Source organism: Prionailurus bengalensis, chromosome D3 (genome assembly GCF_016509475.1).
Source record: "Prionailurus bengalensis isolate Pbe53 chromosome D3, Fcat_Pben_1.1_paternal_pri, whole genome shotgun sequence".
Taxonomy (NCBI): domain Eukaryota; kingdom Metazoa; phylum Chordata; class Mammalia; order Carnivora; family Felidae; genus Prionailurus; species Prionailurus bengalensis.
The window spans coordinates 53,027,683-53,048,558 of NC_057356.1; the positions used below are offsets into that span (position 1 = coordinate 53,027,683).

The following is a 20,876-nucleotide window of genomic DNA, read 5'->3' on the forward strand; positions in this document are numbered from 1 at the left end:
GCCTGTGCTAGAAGATGGATTGTATGCATTCTTTATGGCAAAACATAGTCATTTTTAAAACTATTTCCTTCTTTCAGAATAGTCCTGGGAAACAGACTTCTAAGAATTCTGTCCCCATAAGAATGTGCGATCATTTATCTCATGTCTTCATAAAGTGTCACTATGCCTGTAGTTTCTATTTCCTGACACAGGATGCAGATGTTTTAGTTTATTCCTCACAGCATCCCTGCAAATTAGGTTATATGCCCATATTACAGATAAATACACTGAGGTTCAGAGACAGTATGTAACCTGTTCGAGTTCTGATAGCTAGTAAGTGGTATGGCTGACATTCAAACATAAGTTTCTCTAGCTATAAGTTCATATTGTCTCCTCTGTTCTATCTAGGATTCCATACTGGGGGAAATGAGTCCTAATCTTTTTCATCCCAAATAACTACATTACTTTTAAAAATTAGTCTATTTATCCTCAATATCTCTATCCATAAAATAGGAATAATGTTGATTTTTCTTCCAGGCATGACATCCTATATTAATTACTTTATTATAATTATGTGTAATATATACGTATACATGATATTATAGACTTTCTTGGAATTACAAATGAAGCCAACATTATAGCAAGGATTAAAAATTGTACTAAATGGAGGGGTGCCTGGGTGGCTCAGTTGGCTAAGCATCCCACTTCAGCCTAAGTCATGATCTCACTGTTCCCTAGTTTGAACCCCATGTCAGGCTGTGCTGACAGCTCAGAGCCTGGAGCCTGTTTCAGATTCTGTGCCTCCCTCCCTCTCTGCCCCTTTCCCACTCATTCTCTCTCTCTCTCTCTCTCTCTCTCTCTCTCTCTCTCTCTCTCTCTCTCAAAAACAAATAAACATTAAACAAATTTAAAAAAATGTACTAAGTGGAGAGTTTGATGTATGAATCGATGGTCATCTAAATTACTCCCATATGAAAATTTAGAAAAATACACTTGGAACTTATGGGCATAATGCAAAGTTGTTTGTGAATTTCATAAGTGGTGAATTGACACCAACTTTCATAATGAAAATGACTACTTGATTATTTTATAATATGAAATAAATTTTTTCCAGAATATACTGAAGAAAATAAGAATTTTTATTATTTTTATACTGTTTGATTACTAGACTTATTGAAAGAAGTCACATTTACAGAAATAAAATTTCTTCTAAATAGTACTTTATGGATAAAAAGTCAAATGATTGAATGCACTATATATTTGGTCCATACTTTGTAATAAATAAGGCTACTTTAAAAAAAATGTTTATTTTTGAGAGAGAGAGAGTATGTATGCATAAGAAGGAGAGGGGCAAAGAAAGAGGGAGAGAGAGAATCCCAAGCAGACCCTGTGAAGTCACAGCAGAGCCCCATGTGGGGTTCGCAGGGCTCAATTCCACAAACCATGTGATCATGACCTGAGCTGAAATCAAGAGTTGAACACTTAACCAACTCAGCCACCCAAGTGCCCCTAGATCTACTTTTTGAGAAAAATGAAATGATAGAAGCTAACATAAACTGACTTTTTGCTACAAAATGCAAAAGACAAAAGACAAAATGCATCTATATATTTTAAGTTTTTAATCTGCTTGATGTATAATTAAAATTCATGTCATATATTACCAACTGTTTTGACAAAGGACCTAGGACAATTGGATTTTTTTCTTGCTATATTTTCATGTGTTTGTATTGAATTAAAGAAAGAATAGAGCATTATGTATATGTATTTATATTTAATTAAAGAAAGAGATGTAAGAGTTTTCTGGCCTATTACCAAAGGATTTGCCTTTCTTCCAAAATGTTTTTTTCTTATAGTAAAACTATTTCACTCTGTCATTTCTAGCCCCTAGATTATGAAGATATGAAGAATCTGCAACTTAGTATTGGTGTCAGAAATAAAGCTGAATTTCATCATTCAGTTATGTCTCAATACAAACTCACAGCAACCGCCATCTCTGTGACTGTGTTAAATGTAATTGAAGGCGCAGTGTTCCGTCCAGGTTCAAAGACATATGTAGTGACTAGCAACATGGGACAAAATTATAAAGTGGGAGACTTTATAGCTACTGACCTTGACACAGGTGTAGCTTCAACAACTGTTAGGTAAGACTGATATTCTCCAAATAACTTTACCATATATTGAACTTAAACACATTGTGTTCTCTTTAGAAATTTTAAGTATCCAAATTAAAATACTTCCTTTATTTTTGAAACCATCATTCAATCATAAAAAGTACTAACTACTGAATTGTTGTTTAATTTAGAGCTTTTAACTTAAGAAAACATAAAAAATTGTGCAAATGTAAGATATAAAAAAAGTAAAGGTGTAAAACGTGGAAAATATTGGAAGTTTGACATTTCTGTGTTTATGTATTTTATTGACCAATTAGCTGATTACCACATACCATGGTTATTCTCCCAGAAGATCTGATGGACTGATTTTCCCATTGCAGATCTGCCCAGATTAAAATCAATTAGATTTAGTTAGCTCATTTCAGCTACTCTCTTCACTTTATAATCAGCATTGAATAATGATACACTCTCTTTGTACCCCACAGATGTGAGTTCATTGAGGGCGGACCATCCCTCCCCATCCCCTCCCATCTAGTCTTTGAGTTTCACAGTGCCTGAGACAGAGTTATCTAAGCAATGTTTAACAAATATGTAAATGAGAAGGAAATTCAACAGAAGCCCTATAAAGTCATTGTGAATATGAGAAGGGGGAGTAAAAATTGGGAGAGAATGAAACCACAAACTGATGGAGAAGTAACTTAACTTCTTAGGGCAGAGAACAGTTTAGAATTAGAAGCAGCCCAGGGAGTTCCAGGATCTGGGTCTTCCAGGATAGTTCTGATGCTACCAAAACCAAATGAAAATGAGACTTCAAGCATCAAAGATGATTCTGACATCCAAGTGGGCATAAGAGATATTCCATTAGAAATGGCTGCCAGCAATTTATTTTTCTTAAATTTAAACCTTTCCTATTTATTTTTTTAAAAAAATTTTTTTTAGAGAGAGAGAGAGTGGGGGAGAAGAGCAGGGGGGAAGAAAAAGAGAGAGAGAGAGAGAGAGAGAGAGAGAGAGAGAGAGAGAGAGAGAATCTTAAACAGGCCCCACACTCAGCAAGGAGCCTGACTCGGGGCTTGATCCCACACCACCCTGGGTTCATGACCCAAGCCAAAATCAAGAGTTTGATGCTCAACTAGCTGAGCCACCCAGGCACCCCAAACCTTTTCTATTTCTGAATGTGGTGGCACTTCCCTGATAAAAAATAAAGTCTCTAATAATCGAAAATAATATCCAGGGGTTATAACTATTGACTTGAAATATGCATTTTATAATCAAAATCTCTGTCTCTCTGTTTCTCTTTTAGATAGCTAACATTAATTTGTACTGTTTTCTTCAAATACAGATATGTAATGGGAAATAATCCTGCTAACCTACTTGATATTGACTCAAGAACAGGCATAATTACTTTGAGAAATGCAGTTACCATGGAACAATATAATATGCTTGGGGGGAAATACCAAGGAACAATTCTATCTATAGATGGTAAGAAATCAACTTAACTTTTTTTCCCTTCTAGAGGAAATTATATATACACTTAAATATTAAAATTTTAATTGTTATATTTTGAAATAATCCTTTCCCAACAGAAAAATCATACTGGCTATTATAGATTCAAATTTTTAATAATATGAGAAACAGTGTAACTCAGTGGCTAAGCCCATGAGCTCTGGAGTGAGACTGGATTGGTATCTTTCAACATCCCTTAGTAGCAATAAGATTTTAAAGAAGTTACTTAACCCATTTATTCCTCAGTCTTTTCTTCTGTAAAATAGGACACTAACATTATGGGTCTAGAGATACTAAAAGAATTATTAACATGTAAAGCACTTAGAAAAGTGCTGACATTCAATAGATATTAGTTCTTATTCATTTCAAACGAAAATTTTAACTTGTATTCTTAAATTACTTTCAAATAATTAGTCCAAAAGAAAAGTTGACATGACTTTACATAATTTTTTTGGAAAGGTGATATACAACTTCATGTGAACAATTTGGAAGTAGCATGCTTATATTACTTTGCCAAACCAACAGAATTAAAATTAGGTTGGCCACAAGAGGAGAGAAGTCCGAGACTAATTCCACTAAGCAATATTTGCTAATTCAGTTCCTCTTCTTGACTTTCTATTTCTCCCCTTTTGTCTCTCTCTTGTCTCTTTTGATTGTCCTAGACAGGTGTTGACAATTTCCACTTGCTTTACAGATTAAAAACAAATGAAATAGCATGTCTTTAAAGTCATTCAACAAGGTGGCCCAGTTGGTTAAGCATCTGTCTGCCTCTTGATCTCAGCTCAGGTCATGATCTCATAGTTTGTGAGATTGAGCAATGACAGCCTGGGGCCTGCTTGGGATTCTCTCTCTCCCCCTTTGTCTGCCCCTCCCCTGCTTGTGAGTTTGTGTACACTCTGTTGCATGCACTCTCTCTCTCTCTTAAAATAAATAAACTTTGAAAAGAAACCATAAGTTTGAAGTCTTTCAACAATTCAGAAATTTACCAAATTATACTGGTTTTTTATCATAATTAGTCAAAATAAATGTAGTTTTAAGAAAATTATTTATTTATTTATTTTGAGAGACAGAGAGAGAGCAGGAGCAGGGGAGGGGCAGAGGGAAAGAGAGAGAAAGAGAATTCCAAGCAGGCTCTGTGCTGTGAGTGCAGAGCTCCACATGGGTCTGGAACCCATGAACTTTGATATCATGACCTGAGCCAAGACCAAGAGTTGGATTCTTTTTTTTTTTTTAACTTTTTTAATTTTTATTTATTTTTGAGAGAGAGAGAGAGAGAGAGAGAGAGCGCGCACAAGCGGGGGAGGGGCAGAGAGAGAGAGGGAGACACAGAATCCGAAGCAAGCTCCAGGCTCTGAGCTGTCAGCACAGAGCCTGTTGCGAGACTAGAACTCTAGGACTGCGAGATCATGACCTGACCCAAAGTCAGACGCTCAACCGACTGAGCCACCCAGGCACACCGCCCCCCCACCCGCCGCCCCAAGAGTCAGATTCTTAACTGACTGAGCCACTCAGGCACACCAAAAATAAATGTGGTTTTAAAAATATACATTACAAATAGAAATGCTGATTTAATCTATAGATAAAACTTGTTTTGATTCAGTGCTGAAATTATCTTAAGCAATTGCTACTTTACTCCTTTTGCAGACAGCCAACATCAAGCTTAATTAGATACATGAAGAAACTGGAACTTCTGCTTATGAAATTATTAGACTTAGGGAAAATAGAGAGCATTCCTGTTGTCTTCAAAAAATGCAAACTTATGGGGCGCCTGGGTGGCGCAGTCGGTTAAGCGTCCGACTTCAGCCAGGTCACGATCTCGCGGTCCGGGAGTTCGAGCCCCGCGTCAGGCTCTGGGCTAACGGCTCAGAGCCTGGAGCCTGTTTCCGATTCTGTGTCTCCCTCTCTCTCTGCCCCTCCCCCGTTCATGCTCTGTCTCTCTCTGTCCCAAAAATAAATAAACGTTGAAAAAAAAATTAAAAAAAAAAAAAAGCAAACTTATAAGTAGCGTATACAATGATAATGATAAAAATAACAACAAAAACAACAGCAATAGCAGAATCAGCACAGCTGAGCTGAAAGGGCATGGGCTTTGATATTGGATAGACTGAATTTAAACTTGTCTCTGTTATGTTTCTTCATTTATTCAAAAACTATATATTGAATCCTGACGAAATGCCAGCCATTGTGCCAGGTTCTAGGGTTATATCAATGAACAAAGTCTGACACAGAGCTCACATTTCTATCATAGAGACAAAAACAATGACTTCAAACAAAATCATTCCTATGTGTTTATCCAATTTTAATAATCTTAGGAGAAGTCCTAACTATAAAAGCCTGAATGTACAGAGATGTTAATTATAGCATTATCTATAATAATTAACAGGTAATATGTGTAGGTAAACTATGGTCCACTTGATGTGAAATTATGTAGCCATAAAAAAACTATATAATGAAAAGTTTATTAACGTATGGAAGAATTCTCACAATGCAAATTAAAAAAAATATAAAATGGAATGAGCCATATGATCTGTCAATATAATATAAATAAGTAACAAATTTTAGGCATTATAATTAAGGTTAAAAGATAATACAACAGTGCCCAGGTGACTTAGTCAGTTAAGCATCTGACTTCAGCTCAGGTCATGATCTCATGTTCAGGAGTTCAAGTCCCACATGGCGTGTAGAGAATACGTAAATAAAAACTTAAAAAAAAAAATGAAAGACTGTAAAACAACAAATAAAATCTAGGTCTAAAATATCGAGAAGTGTGTAAAACATTGTCTAAAAATGACTCCACTGTGGCTTATCACACACCACTGGCAAATACATAACATGGCATTTATTGTTTATGCTTCTCAACGTATGGGACAGTTTTTCAGGAGAGCACTAATATTCACCTTGGTCTCGGGTTGTCCTGGGTGGCTCAGTCAGTTAAGTGTCCGACTTCGGCTTAGGTCGTGATCTCACAGCTCATGAATTCCTGCCCCATGTGGGGGTCTGTGCTGACAGCTCAGAGCCTGGAACCTGCTTCAGATTCTGTGTCTCCCTCTCTCTCTGCCCCTCTCCTACTCGAGCTCTCTCTCTTTCTTTCTCTCTTTCTCTCTCTCAAAAGTAAGTAAACATTAAAAAAAATTTGTTTTAAATATTCATCTTTGTCTTATTTAAAAACTCAGTCACAAACAAGAGACGATTTGGGAAGTTACTGAATTGATGAGAAGAAAAACATTGAAATAAGTTATTGATTCAAAAAATGGCTTTGTGTTGTTCGACAATTATTACAGTATGTGTATTAGATATTTCTTCCATTTTAAATCTTGTTACAGATACTCTTCAAAGAACTTGTACTGGAACAATTAATATTAACCTCGACGGTTCCGGCTGGAAAAAGGATGATAAAAGTAATCAGGGAACCACTACTGAAGACAGTGGAAATGACGGCGGTGGAAGTGCCACTGGAGGTGCCACTGGAGGTGACACCGGAGGTGACACCGGAGGTGACACCAGTACTAACACAGCCGACAAAACTTCCACTGATTACGGCGGTGGTACTGATACAGACGGCAACACCTATGACCAAACAGGTGGTGGTTACCAGAGAAATCCCTTAGATAATGTCCATTTTGGTCCTGCTGGCATTGGACTACTCATCATGGGATTCTTGGTCCTAGGATGTAAGTACTTTTAACAATCTTATTCATAGGCATCCCCCTCCCTGAAATTATGGGGAGGAGATAAGCTTTCTGATCCTTTGATGAAAGGTACTTTCCAAATTCTTATTTTGTGCACGTATCAAGAAATGCCTGTTTGCTGATGGGTTAATAAGATAAGAAAGTCAAAGTGCAATGGAGGACAAAAAGTTCCTTGCATTCAATCTCAGTGCAATGGGAAAGTGCCATAACAGGCAGGTTCAGACTGCTATTTGAGTGAAGAAGACAATCAGAAAAGATCCGAACAATCAGAAAAGGCTACACGGAAAAAGCAAACTTGCAGAATGTAACATAAAATTTATGAGAAGAGCTAATTCTCTAATTTCACTTTTTTAACCATAGTAATTATTAACCAACATTTTAAAACTTTAAAATTAAGTATTTTATAATGCTTCTTTATTTATTTATTGAGAGACAGAGAGACAGAGACAGAGTATGAGCAGGGGAGGGGCAGAGAAACGAGGGAGACACAGAATCCAAAGCAGGCTCCAGGCTCTGAACTGTCCCCACAGAGCCCAACGGGGTTCGAACTCACGAATTGTGAGATCATGACCTAAGCCGAAATCGGACGCTTTACTAACTGAGCCACCCAGGCACCCCTAAAATTAGGTACTTTATAAAAGTAACTTAATTACTCAGGCATTGTTTATCTCTACTGCAAGTAATAGATGACTTTCACTTTGAGCTTGTTTTTTATATTGTTGATTACCTTTGGGTAGTGTAGTTGGTAACAGATTTAAAAATTATGCATGGGCTTTGGGGTCAAATACCCCTAGATACAAAGCTCTCTCTAAACCCAGCAAATTTTCAAGAAAGCGAAATATACAGGATTCTTTCCCTCCTTTCTTTCTTTTTCCCCTCTCTTACTATCCTTCCCCTTATTACTATCCTTACTATGTTCCTTCCTCTCTACCTTGCTTATTGTTTCTTTCCATCCTTTGTCATATTTTCGACTTACATAGCCTTTACTTCATCCATCCGTTCATTCCAAATCATTTATCAAGATTACATTATATAAAAAACTCCGTGCTAGAAACTTATTTAAATGAATAAGAAAACCCAAATGATTACCAGAAAGACCTTGTTAGGTAGCATAATATTCTCTATTTGTGTGTGAATAAATTCAAGAAAAAATTCCATGTGGAGGAAGTCTTTGTGGAATAATTACTTGAAGCATGGGTAAGATTTTACTGCTGAAATAAAAAAAGCATGCATGTGTGGAAGGAAAAAAATAAAGGCATGGAGGAGGGAACACAAAGACCCAAACACATTGTCTGTCCTCTGCAGCTCTCCTTTTTGTCTCCTTTAATATTTTCCTGAGTAATGACAGCAAAAAGACTCATCTGTTTTCATGGTGTAACAATATCTATAATTTGAATACTAGATAACAAATTAAAAAGTTGATCACAGTCTAGAATACTGAAGCTCGCACTGATTTTGGTATGTGACCATCAATCAGTTTGTTTTCTGAAGCTTTCACAGTAATTTTAAAATCAAGTGCCATTATATTAGAGGTTCAAATTTATTCATAAAAAGCAAGTTGTTTTATTTTAATGTGGCTCTGCGGCTAATTCCAATATTCCTATCCTTTCCCCATCAGTGGTCCCGTTTTTGTTGATCTGTTGTGACTGCGGCGGCGCCCCTCGTGGGGGCGCTGGCTTTGAGCCTGTCCCCGAATGTTCAGATGGAGCAATTCACTCATGGGCAGTAGAAGGACCACAACCGCCTCCCATAGTAAGTGCTAACTTGTAAGAAATGGCCTTTGGCAGTCACCGACACTCACCCTCATGCACTGGAGCCAAGACATTGGCCATCACTTGTGGTCTGTGCTGTTCTTTGTTCTGGGACAGCCAATGTGGAAAATGAAGAGAAATCAAAGGTACATCGAAATCAGATGGAAGTAACCAGGAAAGGCTTTTGAAATGAGGTTCAGGTTTTAAATGGATTTCAGAAGTTTCATAAATAGTGTTCTTTTAGAACCTGAGGTAATTTGAGAACAAACCCAAAGTATGATGATAGAAGCAAAAGAGCCATTAAAACGGGGAAATGTTTCTTGTCTTTTAGAGTGGATCCACTGTCTGTGTACCACCGGTACTACCTAGTAATGGAAATCTGATTGAATGCATTGACACCTCAGGTAAGAAGTTTTTTGGCTTTTGTTTTGTTTTTTTAATTTTAACAGCTCAAATGACGTAAGAAGGAATTCTGTTTTGTCTTTGCATACCATATCAGTTCTCAATTATCTTATTAATCTTTAAAATTATTTCTATCGTTCACTTTTAAATGACTAATTTGCAAATTCAATGGTAAGGCAAAGCCTATAGTAATTATTATTTTTATATGTTGAATTTTTAAAATCGTCCTCAATGATTAGAGAGCACTTATGAGACGACTCTATTCGGACCTCTACAAATAGGAGAGAAGAACTGAAATGTAGCCACAAGTCAAGTTTGGTCCAGGTCCAAAAAAATACAGTTGACCCCTGAACAACACAGTGTTAGAGATGTCGACCCCTGTGCAGTCAAAAATACAAGTATTAACTTTTGGCTCCCCCAAAACTTAACTACTAATAGTCTGCTGCTGACCAGAAGCCTTACTGCTAGCATAAACAGTTAATTAACACATAGTTTGCATGATATATATTATATATATATATGGATATATATAATATATATATAATACTGTATTCTTACAATAAAGTGAGCTAGAGAAACAGTTTTTAAGAAATCATAAGAAAGAAATAATACATTTACATTACTGAACTTATTCATTAAAAAAAATCTGCATTCAAGCCCATGAAGGGTCACCTGTACTAATTAGAATTAACATACAACCGAATTTTTTTAAGTTTATTTATTTTGAGAGTGAGAAAGAGAGCACAAGTGGGGGAGGGGCAGAGAGAGAGAGGGAGAGAGAGAATCCCAAGCAGGTTCCATGCTGTCAGTGCAGAGCTCAACGCTGGGCTCGATGTGAGGTTCAATCCCATGAACCATGAAATCATGACCTCAATCAAGAGCCAAAATCAAGGGTCAGGCACCTAACCAACTGAGCCACCCAAACTCCCCAATATATGACCCAATTAAAATAGATCTGTGCTCATTTCTTGAGGCTACAATCTACCTTCACAATTCATGAATGATTCAAAACTACTCTGACTTAGCCACTATCATGACAAAGAAAAAAATTGCATCCATTCTCAGCATGAGCATAAAGGTTGACCTAAAAAGACTTGTCTGGTTTCTTAAATTGAAAGTAAGTGGATGAAACACCATCAGAATCTTTCCACATTCTCAGCTGAGGCTGTGTACAGGTGATGGGAGTTTTTCCTTGCACACCGTTAACCAAAATTATAACTATGACACGCCTTAAAACAGGGGTGTAGACCAGTTCACAGGCAGAAATGAGGGAACAATTAGAATTTTACAGCAAAGGGATAGCTACCATGTTAGTAAAAACAAAGGTTTTTTTTTTAATTTTTCATAACTTTGAAAACACTTCTACCATCTTGCCTTTTCTCAAAGTAAACAAAGTTAGTGATTCTCTTATTTTTCTCTCAGTCTTTTTCAAACTTGTTATCGTTACTTTCCTACTTAGAACTCTGTTTCTTTTCAAATGTGTATTTATTTTTGAGAGAGAGAGAAACAGAGTGTGAACTGGGGAGGGGCAGAGAGGAGAGGGAGACACGGAATCCAAAGCAGGCTCCAGGCTCCAAGCTATCAGGACAGAGCTGGACATGGGGCTCGAACCCATGAACCATGAGATCATGACCTGAGCCGAAGTTGGACGCTTAAACGACTGAACCACCCAGGCGCCCCCCTACTTTGAACTCTTTAAAATGGGAGAGGCACAGGAATGCTCACAGCTTGTAGAAATGTACCTTACCCAAAGTACTAGACACACTAGCCTTTAAACCTATCTCTCCTCCCAATGTCTCCATTTTTGTTAATGACACCAACATCCCCTCAACTCAAAAGCAGAAGCTGGTTGACTCTTCTATCTTTTTATTCTTTTTTTTAAGTTTATTTATTTATTTGGGGGCAGGGTACACATGCAGGCCAAGGAGGGGCAGAAAGAAAGGAAGAGAGAGGATCCCAAGCAGGGTCCCCACTGCCAGTGCAGAGCCTGACGTGGAGCTTGAAACCATGAACCACAAGATCATGACTGGAGCTGAAATCAAGAATCAGAAGCTCAGTCGACTGAGTCACCCAGGCATCCCTCTATCTCCCTATCCTTGACACCCACTCTGTTCTCAAGACTTGTCAAATCATCAGTCTATCAGGATTTACTTACACATTTATCCCTTCATTACATCTATAAACCTTTACACAAATCTAGAACAAAGCACAATGAGAGGCACCAGAGTCATAAAAGTATAAAAAACACACTGTCCCTAAAATCAAGATCTTTAAAATATTAAAGCCATGAGGCATTTATCCCACAGTCAACACTTTCCCTCTCCATGGCTCTTCCATAGTCTGACCCATGATTTCATCTAACTTACCTTGAATATTGTAACAAGCTTCTATCCACCCATCACATCCAAGTGAAAACCAAGGTTCTCCAAGTAAACCTTTCCTCACCACAGCCATGGCCTCCCCTCTGAAGCCAGTGGTTCTTGGGCGTTCTTCTGGACACCCTGTGCTTCTAACATGTTGGAGTATTCTTATACTATTTAACTTTTAGAATTTCGGTGTTTCCCGCCCCCCACCCCCAGACTTCCTCAATTTGAAATCAAACTCTCTAAAGCATATGTTTGTTTGTTTTTTTAATTTTTTTTTCAACGTTTTATTTTTATTTTTGGGACAGAGAGACAGAGCATGAACGGGGGAGGGACAGAGAGAGAGGGAGACACAGAATCGGAAACAGGCTCCAGGCTCTGAGCCATCAGCCCAGAGCCCGCCGCGGGGCTCGAACTCACGGACCGCGAGATCGTGACCTGGCTGAAGTCGGACGCTTAACCGACTGCGCCACCCAGGCGCCCCTCTAAAGCATATGTTTTTATAACCTCTATGCACCGCCTCCAGCATGACACAATTACCACAAATAGTTAACATCAATTAACAAATTAACAAACTGATTAATAATATTATTTTGAACTCAATATCATATTTACAGCTCTTTATGTTTTGTCTTTATTTTATTTAAATGAAGAAACCATACACTATAGAAAGTTATTAATTTTTAGTCTACAAGACACTAGAGAAAGTAAACTTGATTTTATCAACAACCTTTAGGGGTTTACACAAATGAGTATGGCGGCAGAGAAATGCAAGATCTAGGAGGAGGAGAAAGAACAACAGGCTTTGAACTAACAGAAGGAGTTAAAACACCAGGAGTACCTGAGATATGTCAAGAATATTCCGGAACATTAAGAAGAAATTCTATGAGAGAATGTAGAGAAGGAGGTCTGAATATGAACTTCATGGAAAGTTACTTCTGTCAGGTAAGGTCTTTAGCCCCATGCCTTCCTTTCCATCCCGTGCCCCCGGCTCTACTCCAGGCTGCCACTAGTCCCCAGCAGGGCTCTAGCAGTTTCCCAGCCTCTAGTCTATGCCTGACAACCATACTGCTGCTGGATAAAATTTCCGTAATTCTGAACTGATCACTTTACTGCTCTCCTTAAAAACAGCCAGTGGCTCCCAGCTCTATTTGTCCAAGGCATGAAGTCCAAACTCCTTACCATGACAATTAAGATTATTCATAAATTGACCCCTTCCCTCATCTCCAGTTACTCCTTACCACCAATCCCACATACCACATGTCTTTGCCTCATTCACACTGGTCTATTCCCCTCCATGCCTTCACCTATGCTGTGCCCCTCCTGGGATGATTTTATCCATTATCTCATACTCGTCTTTTAAGACTCAACTCAAATAACACTGCCTCTCTGAAGCATTTACTGTTAACCCTCACGTCTAAAACAAAATTGATGTTTATCTATATTTCTGTAGTGCTCTGTGTATACACCTTATAGAATATACCATTTATATTGGTAAAATATGTTTATATGTCTACCATGGTTTTTAGTGCCCTGTCCATATGTTCTCTACATCATGTTACCAGTACCTAACTCAGTTCCAGGCACATAGTAAACGTTCAGTAAGTGTGAGTTCAAGAGCCACAGACACTTCCATAACATTCTAAGAACAAGCAGGAATTAACTTTGCCATCCCCAGGTAGAGACTGTCTGTAACTACTTAAACTTTCAGGGATTTCCTATCTCTTAAACTGTCTTATCTCTGATAGATTTACATCCTTCTATATCCTGGCCTAAAATATTTTCTTTAACTCTCCTATTGGCTTAGAGGGTCGCTGATATCTTGAAAGAAAACACTGATAAAGCCTTTCAAATAGCAGTAGATAATAATAAGAGAACTGTTGTTGAAACCCACAGGAATACTTCCTATCCATGTCCCTACAAATGAATTTTATTTTCATGAAAAGTATATTTCTGCCTCAAAACTTGTGCATCTTACCACTCCTCCCGCCCAGGACACACTGTGTGCTTTATTTACCCCCACTGCTTTATTCTAACCTCTGATCAAATATCATTTTCTGAGATGCTGCCCTTGGCTATTCTGTCACTCTATCCCTTGGCCCTGCACTTACCACCTCCTGATAAATACCTTATATGTTGTCTGTCTCATCAACATATAAGGTATTTATATACCTTATAAAGGTAAGTCTAATGAGAGAGAGACTTCAAGTGTTTTTGTTCACTGCTGTATTGCCAAGTTCCTAATAGAGGGTCTGGCAAATGGTAAGGACTAAAAAATATTTTTGAATGAAATGGCACAACGATTTGGTTTGCTAAGAAAAGTATTTCTGATACTTAACCTGAAAGTTTGCAATTCAATATTACAAATGATAAAAAATGAAATAAAGGTGCACATGTCTGTGGGCTTTCACTTTGAATTGAAGGAGATCCGATTTCTAAAAACCTTCAGTTTTAAATCCCCAAATGGCATGGAGCCAGAGTCAAATGTTCCTGTTGTTTTGCTGAAAAAGCCACATTCAAATAAATCTTCACTGAACCTCCAAATTCACTCCACTAAGGAAGGAAAGCACAGTCCTGGATGAACCTGAAACAACTATGAACTACCTTCTTTTCTACAAACCAAGGGAAAAGATTGGTGTACTTCAAGTTCAGGACTTTTAAGTACCTTCTTCTAACTTGGTTACAAAATAATTTATGCAGTATTTTACTTGTGCTTTTGTATCTAAAGTGCACCTAAGATGATTTTAAAAGTCGAACTGTATTATCAGAATAACAGCTAAAATAATTTCTAACCAAATTCTTTCAAGCAATTATATAATGATTTTTAAAACATCTTGGAATTTTGTTTTATATATTCTTCTTTGGATAGTGCCCTGGAAGAAAAAAAGGGATAAAGATTTCTATTATTGCTAAATATGTATCCATAATTTCATTTTCTCTTCTCTCTGCAAATCCAGAAAGCATATGCTTATGCAGATGAAGACGAAGGACGCCCATCCAATGACTGTTTGCTCATATATGATATTGAAGGTGTAGGTTCCCCTGCTGGCTCTGTGGGCTGCTGTAGCTTCATCGGAGAAGACGTGGACGATAGCTTTTTGGACACACTGGGGCCTAAATTTAAGAAGCTGGCAGATATCAGCCTGGGAAAAGAAGCTGAACCATATCCAGACCCTGATCCGTCTTGGCCACCTGAGAGCACCGAACCGATCTGCCCTCAGCAGGGAACAGAGCCCGTCATTGGTGGACACCCACCCATCTCCCCACATTTCGGCACTACAACTGTCATCTCTGAGAGCACCTACCCCTCAGGACCTGGTGTACAGCATCCTATGCCTATTCCTGATCCTCTGGGCTATGGTAATGTCACTGTGACAGAATCTTACACCACCTCTGGCACGCTGAAGCCCTCTGTCCATGTTCATGATAACCGACATGCAGCAAACGTAGTGGTGACCGAGAGGGTGGTTGGCCCAATCTCTGGCACTGATCTGCATGGAATGTTAGAGATGCCTGACTTGAGAGATGGGTCAAATGTTATAGTGACAGAAAGGGTAATAGCACCAAGTTCAAGTCTACCCACCTCTTTGACCATGCCTGATCCTAGAGAGTCATCAAATGTGGTAGTGACAGAAAGAGTCATCCGACCGGTTTCTGGCATGATGGGCAATCTAAGTATACACCCTGAGTTATCAAATGCCCAAAATGTGATTGTGACAGAGAGGGTTGTTTCCGGCTCTGGCATAAGCGGAATCAGTGGCCCCGCTGGGATAAGTGGGGGCAGTGGCCTGGTTGGCAGTGCAGCTGGAGTAAGTGGCAGTGGCATTGGGCAGAGCATCCTGGGAGGAGGTGGGGGCCTGGGTAGCAGCATGGGGGGGACAGCCACCATTGGCCACATGAGGAGCTCCTCTGACCATCACTTTAGCCAGACCCTTGGATCTGCCTCCCCTAGTACAGCCCGAAGTCGAATCACAAAATACAGTACAGTACAATATACGAAGTAGCCAGGATCCCAGCACACTTGTTCTCAGTAATGGTGATTCAGATCCAGTTCCCACCACCAAAAAACTAACGATGTGATTTGTGATGCACAACTAGGTGCTAAGAAACCGTGGAGCAAAGTGAGAAACCACAATGGGGAAAATAGATGGAAACAGTGCTGTTGGGCAAGAGCTCTCCTGAGCATTTGTAAACTTTTTTCTTACATTAATACTAGTGGGATCGCGACAGTGAACTAAAACTTGAGACAGCATCTTCTTTGTGCCTGTATGGCCTGTAGGGGCTTCCTTGCTTCTGTGTGGCCTGTCATGTATCTCTAGCACATGGAATAAATTAAGCTGAGTCACGCAAAGCACTGGCCTTAAGACGGCAATTGGCACAATTCTCCTCGCCCTGTTTTGACTTGCCATGTAGCTCAGGCAATATTGAAAAAGGACTAAACATGCAATATGTGCTCATGTATGTAGGAAGAATTTGAAATACGTGCCAGGCACCCTGTCAATTTCACAGATAATAGAAATAAAAATCCAACCATACATTCAGACCATGATTAACTGTTAAAGAAAAAAGTCTGACTACACAACCAAATTCACAAGCCACCAAGCTTAATAACTGCACTAGATAAAATAAACCTCATATTAGGAAACGTTTCCTGGGAGGAAATTTCCATAAGAGAAACCTTACTTCCGTAAGGCAACCGGGTAAGATTCGTTTGGGGAAAACTGGCAATGTCTAAACCTGAATCTTGAGATGGGGCTTCAGCTGAAATTCCCATGGAGACAAGTTTTCTGACTCTAGTTTGTGTTTAGTGGAAGGTGCAAGATTTACAAATATTGCATGCTGGTGAGGTTGCAGGATATCACACTCCTTCTTATAACTGTGGCTGACCTAATAACGGGAAACTTGCCGAGTGTACTTCTCTGACCAAAGCAAGTAACACCTGACTTGGTTGTCATCCTTAGTGGTAAATTGCCTTCCAAGGAAGCAGATGGAAACCACATTGTATTTTCAGATGTGTGTTTTATAAGTGTTACTCATCCACATCAGCTCTTTATTATACATCTCCTAAGTTAAAATAATTTACTTAAGCTGAGCTGTGGGAAAAAAAAAAAAAAAAAGCCTGCAGTATGGTTAAGCTTTGGGGGAAATTTTTTTAAGGGGATCTAAAAGAAGTTTTTAGAACATGTAAAATGTTTAATGGGAAAAGTTAGAATTGTTGCGTAAAAGTAACACCACTAATAGTTTTAATTTACTTTTTTAAATAACCCTCTGCTGCTATTTTGAAGGGGTCAATTAAAAACTTTTAACAGAGTTGATGATATTGTGTTAATACGAATGAAATTATTCTCAACCACCCCATTTCGTTGGTCTATCTCACTCCCTAACTAAATGTTCTCACTAGAGTAAATGTTATATCCCTGATTTGATTTGTCAATAAGCTCTTCATTGATATATGCTCCAGTTTATAGGTAGTTCCCAAATTATGCAGTATGATATATTTTTCTAGCTTCAAAATTTAATAATGTATTATTTATGGTATGTCATTTCTATGTGTTTGCTATATAGTATTACCTGGTTTAAAAATCTCTAAATAGAATCAAAGCATTCTTAGACAGGGGTAAATTTACTGTAGCAAGTTAGAGGAATTTTTTTCTCTTTTCTAAATTCAGTGTTAATGTGAGCTCACTAAAGTGAAACTTGACATGACAAAAAATTTTTAAGGATCATTCCCACCAATGACCCAAATTTCCCAGGGTATTACAAGATCAAAGAACAGTCACTCAACTTCCAACACTTGTCAAAATAGTGAACTATTTTATTAGAGCTATTTTTCTCAGTGTTATAGCAGATGGTGTCAATACTTTCAAAGCCAAAAGATACATCCTATTCCATATGTAGACTATGTGAAATGTTGATAATGTGTAGCATGCCCAAATACAGAGGTGTAAATAAAGTCATTCACAGGGACTCTTATTTCTTTCTCCCATTTGGGGGGTCTTCCATTAATGATGGAATCTTTCCAGAAATAAAGTCTAAAGGCATTTATTGAGATAAGCTGGGTCCAGGAGTTTGAAGGAAAATAATTACTAGTTAGTTATTAATTAATAAAAAAAGAATCAATAAAAAAGAACTTGATTTGACATATCATCAGAAGTGTTTTTTAAAGATTCCTGATATCTTCCAAGAAAGTTTTTTAGGTTGTCTAACGAATGCTAGATTGACCATCTTTAATAACTGTTGTTATTAAGATCCATTAGTTACATAAAGCCATGGGAGATATAAAAAATGACAGTATTAGTTGTCGATCTTTCTAGGAAGCCACTTTCAAATAAATTTTTTTCAGGATTACACACTGATGTTCTAACTCTTTATTCTTAAGTCTTAAAATTATCTTTTTAAAGATACCATTCTAACAATCATTTAAAGGCACGTCATTTTTTCAATAAAGAACCTTGGGGGAGAAATTAGTTCTACTCTGTACATGCTTTACTCTAACTCATGGACCATAGGTCATTCTACAGACCTAAGATATGTAAGTTATTTTATAAGTGAATCGTTATAATTCAAATCTATACTGCAAGCTGAATACCAGATCAACATGCTCTCAACAAAAGAGAAAAGGAAGAAACAGCAATTTAGAGATTATGTGTATATAATTTGAAAGCAGTGTGTTTAATGTTTATAAAACATCTGACTTTCTAAAGAGGTGGTACTTAGGGTCAAAAATTATTGGATCATAAATACTTTATAATTTAATATCAACCGAAACGCCATCTTTAGCTAATTTTGACACTGAATCCCAGTTATCTGCTATATATTATTAGCTTCTATGTATATTACCTGATGTAATTGTATACACACCAAAAATTTACGGAAAAATTATCTATTTGGGGAGACTTTTAGGCCTTCATCTGGACATCTATTCTACATTTGCATATAGTTTTTAGCCTTATAATCTCCACTCAATGTTGTTCCTTGACAGAATTTTAACTATATAGCTCCAAAACGTACATATTCACACTCCAAGTGGATGTTTTTAGTTACATACCCAATTAATTTCTGAATTTATACTAACCTCTGAATGTCAACCAGGGTATAACACATATGATACCCTTTGACTTGGGTAAAGGTTTTATAATCATTGGCTAAAATAGCCATGGCTGTATAAGAAAGACACTCGAAACCCAAAACAAACTTTTAGAAGTATTAGCCACGTTTCCCCATGCCCATTTAATAAATTGCAACCTTTCGTAAGATTTCTGGTATTTTTAAGACTTACTTCACTTTGCACTGCAGTACACAGTCCACAGAGATTACTGGCCCCCATTAAATAGAATCCGCCTTCCAGTTCTAGATTGTTCAATTTATGTTAGGACAAACGCATGAATGTATCAACCTATTATCCATCAAAGAATTTTAAAACAAGGAATATTCTACTGTTTGTCTATATTCCTTCCATTTGATTATATTTGAATTACTAAACACTTTATCATCAAGCTGTACCTAGTCTAACTTATTTTTCTTTTGCTATTTTACAAGTATTTTTAAACTCTAATATTCATCTTTGGTGATGTTTAAAACAAGGTGCTTTCAGGTTTCAATATAAAAGTTCTTGGTTTATTTTGGTGCTAGTTCCTTGCTTGGTCCTCCGTTGGCTATTACAAGTCGGTTTGTAATTTCCAAAGACATATTTACAGCAATAAAATGATTGGTATGCCTCCATGATCTTTTCTGAATTGTACAGGTGGGGAGGTTGAGACTGTAAGGAATAATTAGAGGTTATCAAGTCTAATGACTATTTTCAGCCCATATGAGGGAAAAAGTATTTTATTTTCACACTTTAAAACTTATTTTCCTTTTCCATTTTCTAGCTCTTTTTTTTCGTCTGTGTTTACTAAGGAGCCTCCTCTCCAGAGTGCTTTTCAGCAGATCAGAGCACAGGCTTGAGCCGCCTCGCACAAATACATTAAGTGATAAATAGTTGGCCTTTTAAACTTCCTTCTGATACTTTTGTCATCTTCATACTTTTCTTTCTCTCTTTCATACTCTAATTTTTATTTTTGCTTACACTAGCATTATATTTCTTTTAAAATGGATTTTCTTCTTCTTTGCCTTTAAAATCATGCCCTTCCATCTTTATTGGGAGTACTTTTTTGCCCCCACCTAATGCCACTTTCAGAACACTATCACCTTCATCTTACATGAAACCTTACCCTTTTCAGACTCGTATGATCTGCTTGTATTCCTCTCCCTCTCTTCCGCTTGTGTCATTCACGGAACGCCCAACAATATCCTCGCTTTTACTGAAGAGTCATATTCTGGCCCACAGTCTGCTGTAAACTTTCCAACTCCTGACTTAAGCGACCACCTGGATGACACCCAACACCTGAAATTCTCAGTCCTTAGACCCCCTTTTTCCCCATCCCACTTTAGCCACATGCAGCCTTGTCATAACCGAGCAGGGCACTTCTGTGGATGCCTGTTCCAGCCTTCACAGCCTCCGACCACTTCCTCCTGACTCTTCCAGCTTATGTGCTGAAGTATTCTGATTGTGCAATTCCTCCACTTCAATCAAAGCTGCCATGTTTTGACTCCTCCTACTTTCTCCTATCTGCCACCCCATGTTCCTTGTTGTCTAATCAAGCTTCATGAGTTCAACCACACTGCCTCTTAGGGAATGCCTTCAAACTCCTTGCCCTGCTCTCCCCTTTCATATCCCAAATCTTTCACCCTCCATCTCTGTCCTCACACAAACAGCTAAACAAGTGATTCAAGTAAACTGACTTTTTTTTTTTCATTTTTAATACTCAATCTCAAATCTCAGATTAATATCAAATGCTTCTCTACAATCCTACCTGCTTCTCTGATAGACTTCCCATCTCATTATACGGATTACTACTCCATACCTTCTCTGTCCTCAAAACTTCCACACCTCTTCTCTCCTCCTCATTTTAGTTGATGACCTAATCCTATTGTTCACCAGGCCTACACATCCACCTGTACTTGGACTCTTTCCCCCCTGCCTTATTACAATGGAGTTAGTGTCCTATTTATATAAAAAGACAATCCCCCACTTGT

General features: G+C 37.9%; 2 protein-coding genes across 3 annotated transcripts in view; one reads left to right on the top strand and one right to left on the bottom strand.

The window, feature by feature from the left end:
• DSG1 (desmoglein 1) overlaps positions 1-19,520 on the top strand; it is a 39,823-nt gene extending 20,303 nt beyond the window's left edge. Inside the window, exons 10-16 of the mRNA XM_043558527.1 lie at positions 1,861-2,120; positions 3,430-3,569; positions 6,917-7,264; positions 8,901-9,034; positions 9,365-9,437; positions 12,535-12,743; positions 14,756-19,520. Coding sequence (XP_043414462.1) covers positions 1,861-2,120; positions 3,430-3,569; positions 6,917-7,264; positions 8,901-9,034; positions 9,365-9,437; positions 12,535-12,743; positions 14,756-15,802 — 2,211 coding nt within the window. The 3' untranslated portion in view covers positions 15,803-19,520. The remainder of the gene's footprint in view (positions 1-1,860; positions 2,121-3,429; positions 3,570-6,916; positions 7,265-8,900; positions 9,035-9,364; positions 9,438-12,534; positions 12,744-14,755) is intronic.
• Positions 1-20,876, bottom strand: part of DSC1 (desmocollin 1) — a 349,862-nt gene that overhangs the window by 197,360 nt on the left and 131,626 nt on the right. The gene's annotated exons all lie outside the window — the stretch shown is intronic.